At 32.5% G+C, this 16,729-nt stretch overlaps 1 protein-coding gene across 1 annotated transcript; it reads left to right on the top strand.

The window, feature by feature from the left end:
• The first annotated feature begins 1,647 nt into the window (after window positions 1–1,647).
• Window positions 1,648–2,889, top strand: LOC139515314 (uncharacterized). Its single transcript, XM_071304881.1, has one exon. The coding sequence runs from the start codon at window positions 1,648–1,650 to the stop codon at window positions 2,887–2,889; it is 1,242 nt and encodes a 413-aa protein (XP_071160982.1).
• The last annotated feature ends 13,840 nt before the right edge of the window (window positions 2,890–16,729 follow it).

Here is a 16,729-nt window from a genome sequence, read left to right on the forward strand (position 1 = left end):
GGAGCCCCCTTAATTGAATTGTAGCTTCGTAAAAAAATACCAAAATTAACTTTATACCAAAATATTTCAAATCGACATCCATTTTCAGTGATTAGCTTGAATATGATGGCTGAATAATCGTTTTTCCTGTCTGATCCGGTACAGAAAAATAACAGCTATCGAGAAGGCAATGAAAATCATTCCTTGAAGAATAATTGATAACACAAAAAGGCGCTGACTGACAAATTATTCAACATGTAGTATCTTAAGAAAACACAAATTTGCAGAGAACCGATGATATTAATTATGTTTGTTCATTTTCAGTGATAATATTAAGTTTCTCTAATTTTTGTGCTATTTTCACATTTCTTGATCGATGTGGGAAAAATATTTCTCCTCACTAGTGAAATATCAGATCTCGGCAAATGATTAGTCGAAATTTTTTATGACGTAAAAATGTTTTGTTTTGTTCTAAATTTTCCTATTGTGACGTAATGCAAAAAGACGAACATGCCTGATTACGTCGCGTATAAAGAACACAAGTTTTTGAAAATCTTTAAAAACGAAGGATAAAAATCATCAGAGAAACATATTCCGACTCTATTACTCGTGCATTACGACATTTCTCCACTCTTGACAGTTAAATTTTAATTATTTAAAAAGCTCGGCAAGCCTCGCGCTTTAAATTATAAAATTTAACTGTCTCGAGTGGAGAAATATCGTAATACACTTGTTGCAGTATAGGAATCTATATATCTAAAACGAAATGAAGAAAAGTTTCTTACATTCTTTAATTGTACCTTACCCCACCCCCCCCCCCCCCCCCCCACAGAAGTCAGTGTTTTGGTATGAACAAGGCTTTATTACTTTTTTTAGATGTCCATCTAAAACAGATGAAATCAATTTTATTATCTCCCACAGAACACAAATTTTCTAATTATAACCAAGGGGGAGTCGTGGCTCTGAAATGAAATTTTACAACAGATTTTATTCGGCATATTGGTTAATTTTCATGGTGATGATATGAATTATTTGATATAGAAAAAAGTGTAATCTTTTATGTCCAAATGGTGCCACCCTCTCAGCAGTCAATGCTTCGAAACCGGCATATATTTATACAAAAAATTGTTCGGAGACTTCCAATTCATAACATTTTGTCAATGTTATAACACTAAGATAGAAACTAACCCGTAGGGATTTAGTCACATGGATGCTTGATATCAAATTTCCTCATTCGTTTAATGTATTTGTGCTTAGATTTTGCCATTTGATAAGGGACTTTCCGATTTGAATTGTAATTTAGTTTTCTTGATTTTTTTTGTTATTTTACTGTTTCCTGCTGACAGGTTTTGTGCTCACGGAAATCTGTGTGTTTGTCAGTAATAAATTTCCTTCTGAAACGTTAAAGTCGGAAGACTAAGAGGAAAATGTTTGTGTATATCAATATTTCCTTTCTGACTGAAACCAAATAACAAATTTAAATACATTTTGTAAATCCCTTTAACTTTTGTAAAATTTTCAAATGATTCTTGAAAAAGGGAATCTTAAACTGTTTTGGACACATTCTGAAGGGAAATATTTCTTCCTTTCCTTGCTCGAAGTCGAAGCTGAACGAAAAACTAGCATCGATATATACACATATATTTTTGATTTATTTACAGTTCTATTATGGGCTTACTGTTATCGAAAGAAAGCTCTGTTACAAAGGACACGTATGTGAAGACGAAAGAACAAGAAGAAAAAATATCAATAAAGGTCAGCGAGTTTATTGCAAAGAAAATAGCAACGCCGCCTTTAAAATTGAAACTGATAAACAGTTACCATGGAATGTATGAAAAACTGTGTGGACCTTGGGGAAGAGTGACTGGCAGCTATGCTGATAGCCTTTCTATGTCAACATCAGATGTTGATATAATAATGGATAACATGTCTGTTAATTCTAGCCCTGAAATCACAATAAGCAATTCATGTCCTATGGAACTAGTTATTTTTACAGAGGACAATGATATACCACCCGGATGCTGTTGGCTACGAGCCTACCAAAAAGTTGCTTTCATGGGAAAATATGTGCCTTCATGTTCATCTTCTTTTCCTTATGTCAGTATGAATCCACTGAGTAAACAAGTTACAGAGGCTAAATGGAATCTTGTAGATGTAAAAGGGCACAAATGCTTGTCTAGTCGAAATATAAATGAACAGAGGTCGAAGAGTGGTTTAACTTCCTTCCCCCTGATTAATCGATTCCTGCCACAATGGATACCACACGGACCAGCATTCAAACAAACATATTTTTGGGTATTTGATGTTGATATCGTTGAAGCTTTCAAATGTAGAACACTACCTCCAGTGTTACTAAAATGGGCGAAACGAACGCGAAAAACATGGCCTTCACAAAGCACTATAGAGGAAGCGTTAGAACAAGGTTGCCATGTAATTAGTTTGCCTTCAAAAATTTCTTCTGATGAATTTACAGAGGTTGAGTTTAGATTCGGTTATGGGGCCATGGAAAAGATACTAACAAAAAATCTTAATGACTGTCAAAAACAATGTTATATCCTACTTAAGATAATACTCAAAGAATACATAGAACCACGATTTCCCGGTGAAGATATTGTATCATCGTATGTCATGAAGATGTTGATATTCTGGATGTCTGAGGAAACAGACTCGGATTTTTGGCGTCCAGAGTGCCTTCTTGAATGTTTGGAGATGTGTCTAGGAAGGCTGTTTGACTGGGTTGATTCTGGTTACTGTCCGAACTTCTTTATTCCCGAATATAACCTGTTTCGCACAAAACTAACAAGTATACACTCTAACAAATTTACCTGTTTAATGCGGGAAATCATGGATTTAAAATGGAAGGTATTAATTCATTGTAAATCAATGCAAAGTTTAAACTTATACGTTTAGAGTTTTTGGTAGATATCATGATATCTTACACAAAAAACACTATATAGCCCTGGCGCTTTTATGTCTTTTATTATGCAGTAAATACAAAATTTTAAAAATCCTCAAAAAATTATTTAAACCTGTATGTAAAATTATTTCATTTCATCTACAGGATTCATCTCTCAGTTTGGGGAAGTATGTTCAGTTCATACTGTTTTTTTTTGTCCAGTCACACTGTTCAGATACATTGACTTAAGAAGACCAAAAGACCAAACTAAATTCTGGAATGCAAATACTACCGTGCTACCTTTAACACACAGCAAAAATAAACACTTCATATCAAGTTCAGAATGTCTTCTATCCACGTGTATAAGCGTGATGTTTTGATTAAATGTCGATTTATATGTAAACCTTGACAATGACTGAAAGCTTCTACTTTATGGATGTACTTAGGTGAGGTTTTGGAATAAATGTGAAATGTTTGGAATCCTTGGAGTTTTTCCATACAATACAAGGTAAACTATTTTGCCCCATAACATCAATATTTTTTTTAACATAAGACGTATCAGCTCATAAAAGGTCATTTGACAAAATTTAAGCAGATTCTTGATTTTCTTTCTTTTGATTTGAGACCATAATAATACCAATCCAAATATAAGGTTAAAGTCCGAGTCCGCCTTTTCCCGCCATATTTTATTAATCAATATCTCGAAAAAGAGCTCCATGACCTATCATTTTTTTTTAAATCAATTTTATCCTTAACGCATACTCTTCCAGCTTAAAGTATCAATTTTGATTTCTTGATTTATGTAATTTTACCTTAAGGGCATACGATACAGTTTTGAACCTGTATTTACAAGTTGATGAAAATTTGCATACAGGCTATTTATTTTACCTGATTAAATCAAATATGTAATAAAAAATATACCTTCATGTGCTACTTTTTGAGTAAAATGAGGTCGAAATTTTGTATATTTGCTCAAAATTCAGATTTGTATCCGTATTTTCTTTTTCGAAAGAAAGACATATCTTTTTTGTTTTAAAAGATAAACACAAATTGTTTTTGTTAAATAATCGGTAGTTTCTGAATTTTATAAGTATCATTGAAAATTATGCAATTTTTATTCAGAAATAACTCATATTTATCAAATGTTCATGAATAGAGGAAAAACGTCATTTTTTGCTGCATGTTTATCAAAATCAAAAAAATTGCGCTATTTACAGTTTCATAAAATTTGGGTCACAAAATCTCCTTGCAAAATGAAACAAATTACTGTTTTAAAAAAAAGGGGTCCATGCACTCGTTTTAAAATTAAATCAGTTTGAATGATAAAAATCAGTCGAAAATGCATCTTTTCCCGATATGTCATAGTTTGACGTCGCGAAAATAACATTTTACGTTAGCAACGTCATTACCTCCCCTGTAACTGTATCGTATGCCCTTAAGTCACATAAGTACATCCTTAACACCTCAATGTTCTTAAAAACAATTGTTAATTGCAAAAATATATTGCACAAGATTGTATCCATAAATTTCGTTTATTATCTGCATACATTGAATGTTGAACTACATATGATACTTATCTTTTAATTAGTGCTCTTACAACCTGAGGAGGATTACAAATCAAATATTGTGACAATCCTTATTTAATGGCGAGAACAAAATTATCTATGGATCAAAAAACGCTTTTTGGATGTCTGGTGTAATTTTACGTGCCTTTGAGGTTGCATTTTAAAAAATAATTGTTTTCACAAGACACACCACTTGAGAAGATGCTCTATTCATAGAATATTGTCTTTAACTACAGATGAAATCCATGTGTCATACCATAGAGACACGATTTTGGAGTTTTATCAATACAAATACAGTTGGAATTGTTGTAAACGAATTCTCAGAAAAATTCAAATCAATAAAGAGGGGGGAGCAGGTTCTTAGCACAGCATTTATTTATAACTTAAAACTTTAAGAAATTCAAAGGTGAGAATTTTTCATTCCAAGATGTAATCTCTAACAAAACTTTGTATTAATTGTATGTATTAACAGTAGTGCACTCTTGAGGGCTATTTTACTATCCAAGTCTAATCTCTGATATCAGAGTGTAGGATGACGCTATTTAATACCACCGGGCTAAAGTAAACTTTGAGCTAGTTGTCAGTTGATGTGAGCAGCAATCTTTTAGGTGATATTGTGATAGTTTTTGTTATATCGTTTTGCTGTTATTAAAGGCCCATTTCCTGTAATAATTTTCTTTATTATATATTTTTATTTACCTTTTTCTATGTTTCTTGAGTGAAAAGGAAAAGGGTAAAAAAAGGATTGAAGTTAAAGCAAAATCGTGTCCATTGTTCTGTTGCCTGCCCGATGAAAGGGTATATAGTGTTGAGTTTCAATTATTATAAAGTAAATACCTTTTCATTAAGGATTGTATCCTATGTTTATTTTTACATTTGGTTTGAATGATTATTCATTAATCCAGATTTAAAAAAAATAGAGCTAAAAGAAGAAGAGCTTGTTCTTATGTCCTACCCAAAAAATACGGTTGTTTTGCGTCATATCTTAGCTTAAGTTGACAGAAGTGCCTGTTAAAAAACAATTTACAACTTATTTTGACTTTAGCCGATTCAGAGTTTAATCAAACCTATCAAATATACCATGCTTATAATTGTGTACACTAAACGCGCATTTCGTATACGTTATTACCGGTGACCTCAACATTAGTAATAACACTTCCATATGAAATGTGTTATCGAAAGGTCCAAAATATCGTGAGCCGAAATCCATCAATTGGAAATGAAACTTTAGAATTTGAATGGATTCAGTCGAGGATTATGCCAGGCATGGGTTAAGCGTGAGAAGGAAGATGTAGACACTCTTTCCGAATGGATAAAGACAGAGAGGTCGTTGATACAAATCAGAATTAATAAACTGAATGGGTCTATCAATGCCCATGCTACGTCAATCTTTGGAGACCCTCATGTTGCAAAACACTTATCTTACCTTTATGACAAATATGTTTTTGTCCCCGCAGATAAAGCCCCAAACAACCTCGTTTTTGTGTGTAAAACTCATTACATTTACTGCTTGATAAACGAATAAGGTATTGACAATTCACTATGAAACCCAACATATACCCTCACGAAACTTTAGAATTTCAACCAAAGATGATGAACTGGATCTTCTATTACTGTATTGGATACCTAAACTGCATAAATTTCCTTACAAACAACGGTATATTGCTGGGTCTTCAAAGTGCTCCACAAAATCTCTTTTTATATTATTAACATCTATGTTATCAGCAATCGAAGACGGGCTTCAAAGTTATTGTGGAACTGCCTATTCTAGAGGTGGCGTGAATAAGATGTGGATACTTAAAAAATCCAAAGATCTTTTATAGTACATTCAATCTAACTCTCTTTCATCTTGGTATAGTATTAAAACATTTGACTTTTCTACACTTTATATAAGTATTTAACATTCCAAATTAACAAACAAATTAAAAGTTGTTATTGCTTTGTTTCAATAAAAAAAAGTAGGGCCAATGAAGATACTAGTATCTAGTATACTTAGTATCTTAGGAAGGGACAAATCCTTCTTTGTAATGGATCACTCTGATTCAAACCAAAAATTCTCTGAAACTGACATTATCAAGATGCTTGATTTCTTGATTGACAACATATTTGTTACGTTTCGGAGGACGTGTTTTTCAACAGACTGTCGACATTCCAATAGGAACGAATTGTGCTCCTCTTCTTGTCGACTTGTTTCTTTATTATTATGAGACTGACTTCATACAGGAACTTCTCAAGAAGAAAGATAAGAAGTTAGCAATATCATTTAATTCTACTTTCCGCTATAAAGATGATGTTCTATCACTAAATAATTCAAAATTTGGTGACTATGTCGAACGCATCTATCCCATTGAACTAGAGATAAAGGATACAACAGATACAGTTAAGTCGGCCTCATATCTTGACTTACATCTAGAAATTGACAATCAGGGTCGATTGAAAACAAAACTTTACGATAAAAGAGATGATTTCAGCTTTTCAATTGTGAACTTTCCATTTATAAGTATCAACATTCCAGCAGCACTTGCATACGGTGTATATATCTCCCAATCGATACGATATTCCCGTGTTTGCATTTTCTATCGTGATTTGATAGAGGGTTGTTGCTCACAAGGTAGCTATTAAATCAAGAGTTCCAAATGTTGAAGTTGAAATCATCTCTTCGTAAATTTCACGGACGCCATCACGAGTTGGTTCACCGTTATGGAATCACCGTTTCACAAATGATATCGGATATGTTCCTTACGTCGTAAATTTAATCCCCTTCCCTTTCATAAATATGACCTACCGATTTAGATTATTTACCAGATTTTTTATCTCATAAGCAACACGACGGATGCCACATGTGAAACAGGATCTGCTTACCCTTCAGGAGCACCTGAGATCACCAATAGTTTTTGGTGGGGTTCGTGTTGTTTATTCTTTAGTTTTCTATGTTGTGTCATGTGTACTATTGTTTGTCTGTTTGTCCTTTTCATTTTTAGCCATGGCGTTGTCTATTTTCGATTTATGAGTTTGACTGTCCCTCTCGTATCTTTCGTCCCTCTTTAATAAAGGCTTGAAACAATTACGGATAGATTTTGTGTAGAAAATAAATCATATTTAGTTTCTTTTATTTTAGGTCGCCTAATGAGAAACATTTGAGAGATATACGATAAAAAGGTCCAGATAGTTTTATTTTTTAATATACAAAACAATGAAAATACAGTTAATAATTTTAAAGACAAGTCAAGAATACACTCTAATACAGCTATGTTTAGCTGGGAAAATCAAAAACACAGTAGCAAAATCAATAATCATATATCACCTGCAAAGAAAGCATTGGTCACTTTGTCAATAATGATGGATGTCAAAGGAAAATACAAAAATCATAAATGTTACCAAACGATTGAAAAACTGACATTGAAACACATAAATCTACACCTCGGATACTTTACGGACATTAAATTTAAATGCATATTTATAATTGATCATACTTTGATACTTCTTCCATCATCATGATATTGTGATTTAAAAAGAACCTTGCTGTACTCCATCTTACTTTGTGCTTGCATATTAATCAATCTTCCCTTTACTGTTTATTTTACACAAATTTGTAAAAACGAATCGTTCCTTTCATATAACTTACACGACATATAGTGTTTTGCTGTTTATTTTTATTTTGCTAGATTTTTTAAAACTATGATTATTTTTTATATATGGAGTTTTTAGTTTTCTAATGAGTTGTGAGAATAGAAAAAACACTTACACATGAAGGAAACTATACAAGTAGTTTGATTCTAAATGTATTTCAGAAAAGTGAAAAATTGGTATGTTTACTAATTGACATCAGTATTGGTCTTGCGCGCATTTTCTTATTTACACTGCTGATTTAACTGTTTGTTCAAACTGCTGATTAGTTTTGTCATTTTTTCCCCTTCAAATACACCTGATGTCGTTGCTTTGACACGTTAAAGATGACATGATCTTATTACTTATATTGAAACGAATTTACAATGTTGCAACAGTATAAGTTAACTGGAATCTTCTATATCTCGTGTCAACCAACTCAGTGGACCATACTTGTTTTAGAATTGCATAATTTTGAAATTCAATTATTCAGCGCATAAGTTTTATTCATAACGTTTTTCAAAGGTGTTTCTTTTTCTCAAACATTATTTTGTTAACATCTCACCAAAACATGGAATCGATTCGAATGTGCTCGCTTGGAGTGCGGAAGGGAGTGCGGATTGTTATGGATTTGATAACCCGACGGGTAAAACCAGACTTAAAATTGATATTAGATAAACCTGCTTAGGCTACCCATTTGAACAACCAAAATAATCGAAAACTACCGTGGCCTCCTCTTATGAAGATTTACAATGTGTACATAACGAGGAAATGTTTTTTTCGTTATCGATACAACTTATAGAACTGTATTATTTATTGGCTTGTTATTTTCTCATATTGATGAAAATACATAATGAAAATGAATATAAAAATCGTTTGGAGAGCGAATTCTGTATTGCAACAAATGTCATGAATGAAAAGCTTCTATAATATTCCCCCAGAACATAATATTTCCTTCTTCGTCATTTGGATATTCGATGTAAGACTGTTTCTCTATCAGTTCGAGCATCATAAGTGGCATTTCTTTTGGTTGAATTCGCTCCAAAATACTAGGAAAACTATATTCCTTCAATCTCGTTAAACCAATGTGGTGACGTCAGCCTATTCATTTACCGTGGATTCTTTTTCTAGAATCAACGCTTCCTAAATCTGTTGCTGAAATGGACTCACCATTTTATATTATTTGTTTCATTTGTGTGCCTAATTACATTAAGTTTTAATTGACTAATTTCCTGATTTTTGTTCACTTATGGAATTGTTTTAAAAACTTACTTTTCATATATGTAATTTATATATGCCTTTACTGGGAATCGAACCCGTCCATGAATTCTGTTACGTATTACTGACATCTAGATATCGACGAAATCTCTGGGCTACCAATCGGTTACGATTTAAAAGACTTATCTATACATATAAATGAATATATGATATACATCGATACACCAGACGCACAGGGCTTTTATCTTTATATATACACAATTGGCAAATGTATAGTATGAATTTGTAGCCACGAGGTTTCATCGTTCAGATAAATGATTTAAGGTACGGACTTGTCTGTTTAGGTTCGAATCCCTAAATTCTCTTTGCTGTCCCTTTTCTCTAGTTTTCCAGTTTTTGTTCTTGTTTTGTATATTATTATGAATAATTTGTGTAATTAAGGCGAGTTTGGTCGTTTATTATCGAGTTATTATTGGCTATTCCACATGTTTGAACCAAAAATACTACATTCTATTTGTCCATTTATGTTTTATAAAATAATATAATTTGATTTCATCTGTTTTATTACATAATTTTACAACCGTTTATTCGCAAATTTCTATGCTAGAAAATCGTGATGTTCCTTGAATTAGACTTGTTGTGAGAAGTTTCTTACTTATTATATGCTCTTTGTCGGGTTGTTTTCCCTTTGACTCATTCTCCATTTCCATCATTTTCAATTTTGATAAAAATAAGTTCAAATATATCTTATTTTGTAAAAACAGATAACCTTCAGATGCCTTCTAGTATGAAGATCTTTAAGGGTAGACGTGCTGTGTTATAAAATATTTGTATTTTGTACCCATTTGATTGTGATATTTAATTTATTGTAATGGATCGTTTGACACGATTACATGGTTATTTATACTCACTTACATTACCTTCTAATAAAAGAAAGGCGTTAATTTTGAAAAGGCATTAACACAATAGTTTAAGTTATAGATACAATGGATAAGCGTTTCTTTTTCAAGAATCAACGCTTATCCATTGTTTCTATATCACAGAATAAATATTTTCCATCCGGGCCATATTGAATTCAAACATGCAATAGTAAGACTCCAAAAACTGTCTTTCTGCTGTCATGAATAGCATTTGTGATATTAATTGTTATCTCTTGGCCTGGTAGGAAATCTCGTTGGTGCACGCATAATTTAGCATTTCCTTCATTTTCTAAATTTGCAATGCAATCTTTTAACACAAATGACCTATCATCATCAGAGAACGAGATAAAAGCATCGTAAGTGTATTCACCGTCGTCTTGGAAGCCTTGTAACTATAGTGTTTACTTTTGGCAAGGTAAAACATGTATCGAAGTTTCCATCTGTATTTATACACTAACGGTCAACATGACTGCCAATCCTAACAACAACGCTATGACTAAGTTCGTATATGACGTACACTTCTTGTGCACTTGCTGTATTAGTAAGTTTATTGGGTAGAAACTAAAACCGGTCCCATCTTCATAATTACACTTATCATTAAGCAGCAAATTAACTTTCGTTTTGGAAATACACTTTAAAAACGACAGTGTGTTACAGGTACATCGCAGTGCATGTTTTTGTAAATTAACTGTGAAAAAGTGACTATCGCGAACATTGCCATAGTTTTCTTGTCTAATGTCGTAAAATTGTTGCTTGATAAATCCAAATACCGAAGAATTTTCAATTGAGAAACATCAAATGTAACCTTTTGCAACTTGTTATTATTCAAATTGATATATTTTAAATTTGGCTGTCCCTTGAATAATATAAATGTTAGCTTTTCAATACCATTCATCGACAAATCTATAAACTCAAGCCTGCTAGATTCATTTGACATTTTATAACTATGAGTACTTAAAAATCCTTCTAGATAATTATTTTGTAGACTAAGATTTCGAATATTCCCTAAATCTAACGCAAACTTTTCGAGTTTATTGATGGAAAGATTCACCGATTTTAACCTTGAAGGAGGAGGATCGATTTTAGTAACTGGAAAACTTTCGCTAAGTTTATTTTCAGTAATCTGCAGATGTTTTACAGATGAGTGTTTCGAAATGACAATGTTTCAATTGTCGTCAATTCTAATCCATGTGTAAAGTTATTAAGAAAGGGCGTTTCAACTTAACGATGAACGTAAAATTCTCTGATGTTTTTCAAACTTCGATGTCCACTTCGTGAGATATGAATCTTACACGTAATGTCAATTGAAATGTATGCGGCATATACTCGAAGAAGTTAGCATCGATAATTATAATATCACACGAACCTACATTTAGAGAACTAAGATGGAGTAAATATTTTTTATCCTTCTTCAAATATATTACGCTTCTGGAAAATTGTAGGAACATCTATTTCCAACTTCTCCAGAGACGTCAAATGTGATATCGTTTTATCTGAGAAAATACTGCTAATATCTGCCAGGAAAAATGTACTTTTAATGCTAAGACGTCTAAGGGATACCAATGGGATGAAAATTCCATTTGAAATTTTTTAATAGTCTAAAGGATTGTAATTTAAGCTTAATTCAATCAATCCCTAAACCCTCAAAAGAGTGTAGTTTTAAACCTTTAATATTGTTAAATGATAAATCCAAGATTGACAGATTCGATAAACACTGAAATGCGTTGTCGCTTATTTCGCGTATACGGTTATGTTGAAGATTTAGAATGTAAGTACTTGATTGAAATTTCGGAATTTTTGATATATTACCGTTTGCACAATCTACGTTTAAATTCTCTGTTCCGACTTCATTATAGCAACGGCAATGTGTATTGAATGCACACACATAAGGGAAGTTTTCAGCAGATTGATATAACAATCCATTCTGAAATTAAAACAGGGAATAATGTGTACTCATGTAAGACCAAACAAATAGACCAAACTGTGTCTTCCGCTTTACCATACAATTCTTACAATCAATTGCCTTGACCATTGTCCTTACAAGAACATGACTTACTATATTTTTAATTATGATGATGCAGATGAGAAAATGTTCAGCTAGTTGTCGAGCCTGCAACTTTTGTTGCAGAAAGCTCGACATAGGGATAGTGATCCGGCGGCGGCGGCGGCTACGGCGGCTACGGCGGCGGCGTTAGCTTACTTCTTAAAAGCTTTATATTTTAGAAGGTGGAAGACCTGTATGCTTCATACTTTGTATATAGATGCTTTATGTTACGAAGTTTCCGTCAGTCACATGTCCAATGTCCTTGACCTCATTTTCACGGTTCAGTGACCACTTGAAAAAAATTTTTTGTAATGTTGAATTCTCTCTTATTATAAGTAATAGGACAACTATATTTGATATGTGCGTACCTTGCAAGGTCCTCATGTCTGTCAGACAGTTTTCACTTGACCTCGACCTCATTTCATGGATCAGTGAACAAGGTTAAGTTTTGGTGGTCAAGTCCATATCTCGGATACTATAAGCAATAGGGTTAGTATATTCGGTGTATGGAAGGACTGTAAGGTGTACATGTCAAACTGGCAGGTGTCATCTGACCTTAACCTCATTTTCATGGTTCAGTGGTTATAGTTAAATTTTTGTGTTTTGGTCTGTTTTTCTCATACTATATGCAATAGGTCTACTATATTTGTTGTATGGAATGATTGTAAGGTGTACATGTCTAGCGGGCAGATGTCATGTTACCTTGACCTCATTTTCATGGTTCAGTGGTCAAAGTTAAGTTTTTGAGTTTTGGTCTTTTTATCTACTACTATATGCCATAGGTCAACTATATTTGTTGTATGGAAATATTTTATGATCTTTATGTCAGTCGCGCAGGTTTTATTTGACCGTGACCTCATTTTCACGGTTCATTGCACAGTGTTAAGTGTTTGTGTTTTGGTTAATTTTTCTTTTAAACTATAAGTAATGGGTCAACTATATATGTTGTATAGAAGCATTGTTAGCTGTACATGTCTGCCTGGCATGGTTCATCTAATCTTGACCTCATTTTCAAGGTTCATTGGTCTTTGTTTAGTTATCTTGGTTAATGTTAAGTTTATGTGACAGTTGTAATAAAGCTTAGCTTTATACTTAGGACTATCAACATAATATCAATGATTAGTATAGAAGGCGAGACATTTCAGCGTGTGCACTCTTGTTTTACCATAAAATGTTGGTTGTTCAATTAGTTAATTTTAAAATTCTTTTTACTAAAAGAAGTAATAACGACTAAAGCGCAGAACTATAGTAACACCTTTATCGACCAAAAAATAATTTATGTATTTTGGAAAAGTTCTGCTAAATAGAAATATGCGGTAATATATTATATTTGATAGAGACATAATAGGTCATTATAATTACCAACGGAGACAAACTGGCATTCAAATGTGTGCATATTGTGAAAGGAATAAATATAAATTATCGTGCTTTCTTATCTAATCATTAAAACAATATCATGTTCCACGTTTAATGTGTGATAATATCAACGGTTTATCACCAGGAAAACTGTTAGTTGCGAAATTATGAAGTCAGTTATCTTTTCCTTGTTTCAGTTTCCAGTAAAGTTAGATTTGTAATAGTAGCCATGATAATCCTTAGATGAACGTTATAAAGCATCTGCAAGGTGGAAAGGGTTTAATATAAGTTGTAATAACTTGTTTCCCAATTCACTATGAATACATATGTTTAAACTAAATCATGTAATAAATTAATTGATATAAAATGAGAACCAATATTTTATCAGATATTCTACTTTATCCTTTTCTATCAAGCACTTATTCAGACGTGATCTTTACTAAAATAAGTAAAGCTTTTTGTCTTTGATCAACTTACATTTTGAACTGACTAAGAATAAAAATTGAATGTTTATAAAATTAAACTATACTTTTTCTATGTTATGAAATGCTCTCTAGTGTGTTTATTAAGGATAGTTTATGAGTGAAAATTTGTGTAGAATTAGTTTTCAGTAAGTGTGAGTAATCTTAGATCGGTACTTTATTTTTTTTTTTGAATGAGCGTCGAGCCGATCTGATGCGTCAATAACTACTCAAAAAATGTTTGTATGCAGTTATTTTTATTACGTTGAGCTGTTGTCCCAAATCAGGGTTAAAAAGCATGAAACACACCACCATATTATGCTGTAGGCAATAACTAGATTAAACACATTCCTATAGCCTTGCAAGCCTGATTGCAACATTGTAGAAAATACCCCTGGCACCAAATATCCGACTATAAAATTGAGAATGGAAATGGGGAATGTGCCAAAGAGACAACAACCCGACCATAGAAAAAAACAACAGCAGAAGGTCACCAACAGGTCTTCAATGAAGCGAGAAATTCCCGCATCCGGAGGCGTCCTTCAGCTGGCCCTTAAACAAATATATACTAGTTCAGTGATAATGAACGCCATACTAATTTCCAAATTGTACACGAGAAACTAAAATAAAAATAATACAAGACTAACAAAGGCCAGAGGCTCCTGACTTGGGACAGGCGCAAAAATGCGGCGGGGTTAAACATGTTTTTGAGATCTCAACCCTGCCCCTATACCTCTAGCCAATGTACAAAAGTAAACGCATAACAATACGCACATTAAAATTCAGTTCAAGAGAAGTCCGAGTCTGATGTCAGAAGATGTAACCAAAGAAAATAAACAAAATGACAATAATACATAAATAACAACAGACTACTAGCAGTTAACTGACATGCCAGCTCCAGACTTCAATTAAACTGAGTGAAAGATTATGATTTCATCATATGAACATCAGGGACAATCCTTCCCGTTAGGGGTTTAGTATCATACCATCATAACATATATGAGAAGAACATAACCCGTGTCATGCCAACAACTGGTTTTTAAATAAATGTGTTTAGTTCCGATACAAAGACTCAATAAGTGACAACAGTATCGTAACTATATCATTTCTTAATAAGTCTATTCAAAGGTTTTGTTAGTTTTTGAGGTGAATACTGACACCTTTGTGCTTTATAAAGAATATTTCCATAAAACATTGGATGTGAAATACCTGAACGTATAAGAAGTCTGCATGTTGAGCTATATTTACGAATGATGTCCTTATACCGATGATAAAATTTAGTAAATGTTTTGACTTGTTTGTGATATCGAAAACCCTGGTGTAATAAGTTTTCAGTAATACATAAATTTCTCTCGTTAAAATCTAAAACATTGTTACATACACGAGCGAATCGTACAAGTTGAGATATATAAACATCGTAAGATGGTGACAAGGGAACGTCACCATCTAAAAATGGATAATTAACGATAGGAAATGAAAAATCATCTCTTTTATCATCAATTTTAGTATTCAGCTTTCCGTTCGTGATAAAGATATCAAGATCGAGTAAAGGGCAGTGGTCATTGTTAGTATTAGCTTTATTTAAAGTAAGTTCAACAGGATAAATTTCTTTAATATACATACTGAAGTCGTCATTATTGAGAGCCAAAATATCATCCAAATGATATGTCTGTTCTGACATCAAGCATATTAACACAAAAATATTTTCATCTGGAAATATTGGTTCTTTGTATTTTTTAAGATGATATCAAACAGGATATAACATTGTTTCTGACAATAACTGAGGGATTCTGTTAATATTTTGTTTTCGTAAATGCATTGCCACATTACCAAGTTTGAACTTAACCAGTCTACATCTATTTGTCAGGAGAAACTAATGAAGGAACACTTGCCTTTGACATGGTAACCTTGTTCTTACGCATTCTCTATATAGTTTATACTTACATTACAACAATACGATATTCAATAAATGAGAAATTATGACATTGTTGTTTTCTATTTACATTTGTTTCAGTCTGAATCGGAGGAATAATTAAAAACAAATGTCTTTTTTGTTGTGTTTAATGATGTTAAAAGAAAACATCAATGGACGAATTTATAAGCGAAACTAAAAAAATATTTAAAACTTTCAGTTACAGAGTCAAAAATAGTATTCGCTATCTCAATTTATAAGCATTACGTACTCTTTATAATATACATTTAGAAAAAAATCTGAATACCAAAAAAGTGATACTTACTGTTCATGTGCTGAAAGTTATAACCTGCAATTGTAGCGGTCTGCTAATTAAAACAATATAAAATATTCGAAACTGAAAACTAACCTGATCGAACTTCCAGTTTTTCCGTAATTATCTACGATAATAAAGAGAAAATCATTTTTTTTATTTTGTTTTATTAGTGAAAATAAATTAGAGATATGCCTTGCATGTGTGTTATTATGCAAATGTTGATATTGACATAGCAACGCTTTAAGATAAATAAAACTGTTAACACAGAGATATGTCTCGCCTTTTTGTATTATCAATAATGCAAATCTATAACACTTTAACATGTAAAATTTGCAAATATTAAAAGTCGATGAACCATGGCTGAAGGTACATGGCGAAACAATCTCCATGGAAATGAGATGTGCCAATGATGATACAAATGCATACCAAATACAACTGACTTCTTATGAATAGTTC

The sequence above is a fragment of the Mytilus edulis genome, chromosome 3 (assembly GCF_963676685.1).
Source record: "Mytilus edulis chromosome 3, xbMytEdul2.2, whole genome shotgun sequence".
Taxonomy (NCBI): domain Eukaryota; kingdom Metazoa; phylum Mollusca; class Bivalvia; order Mytilida; family Mytilidae; genus Mytilus; species Mytilus edulis.

Excerpts from the sequence above, each read along its gene's own strand:
- LOC139515314 (XM_071304881.1), top strand. The coding sequence starts at position 1,648 with ATGGGCTTACTGTTATCGAAAGAAAGCTCTGTTACAAAGGACACGTAT.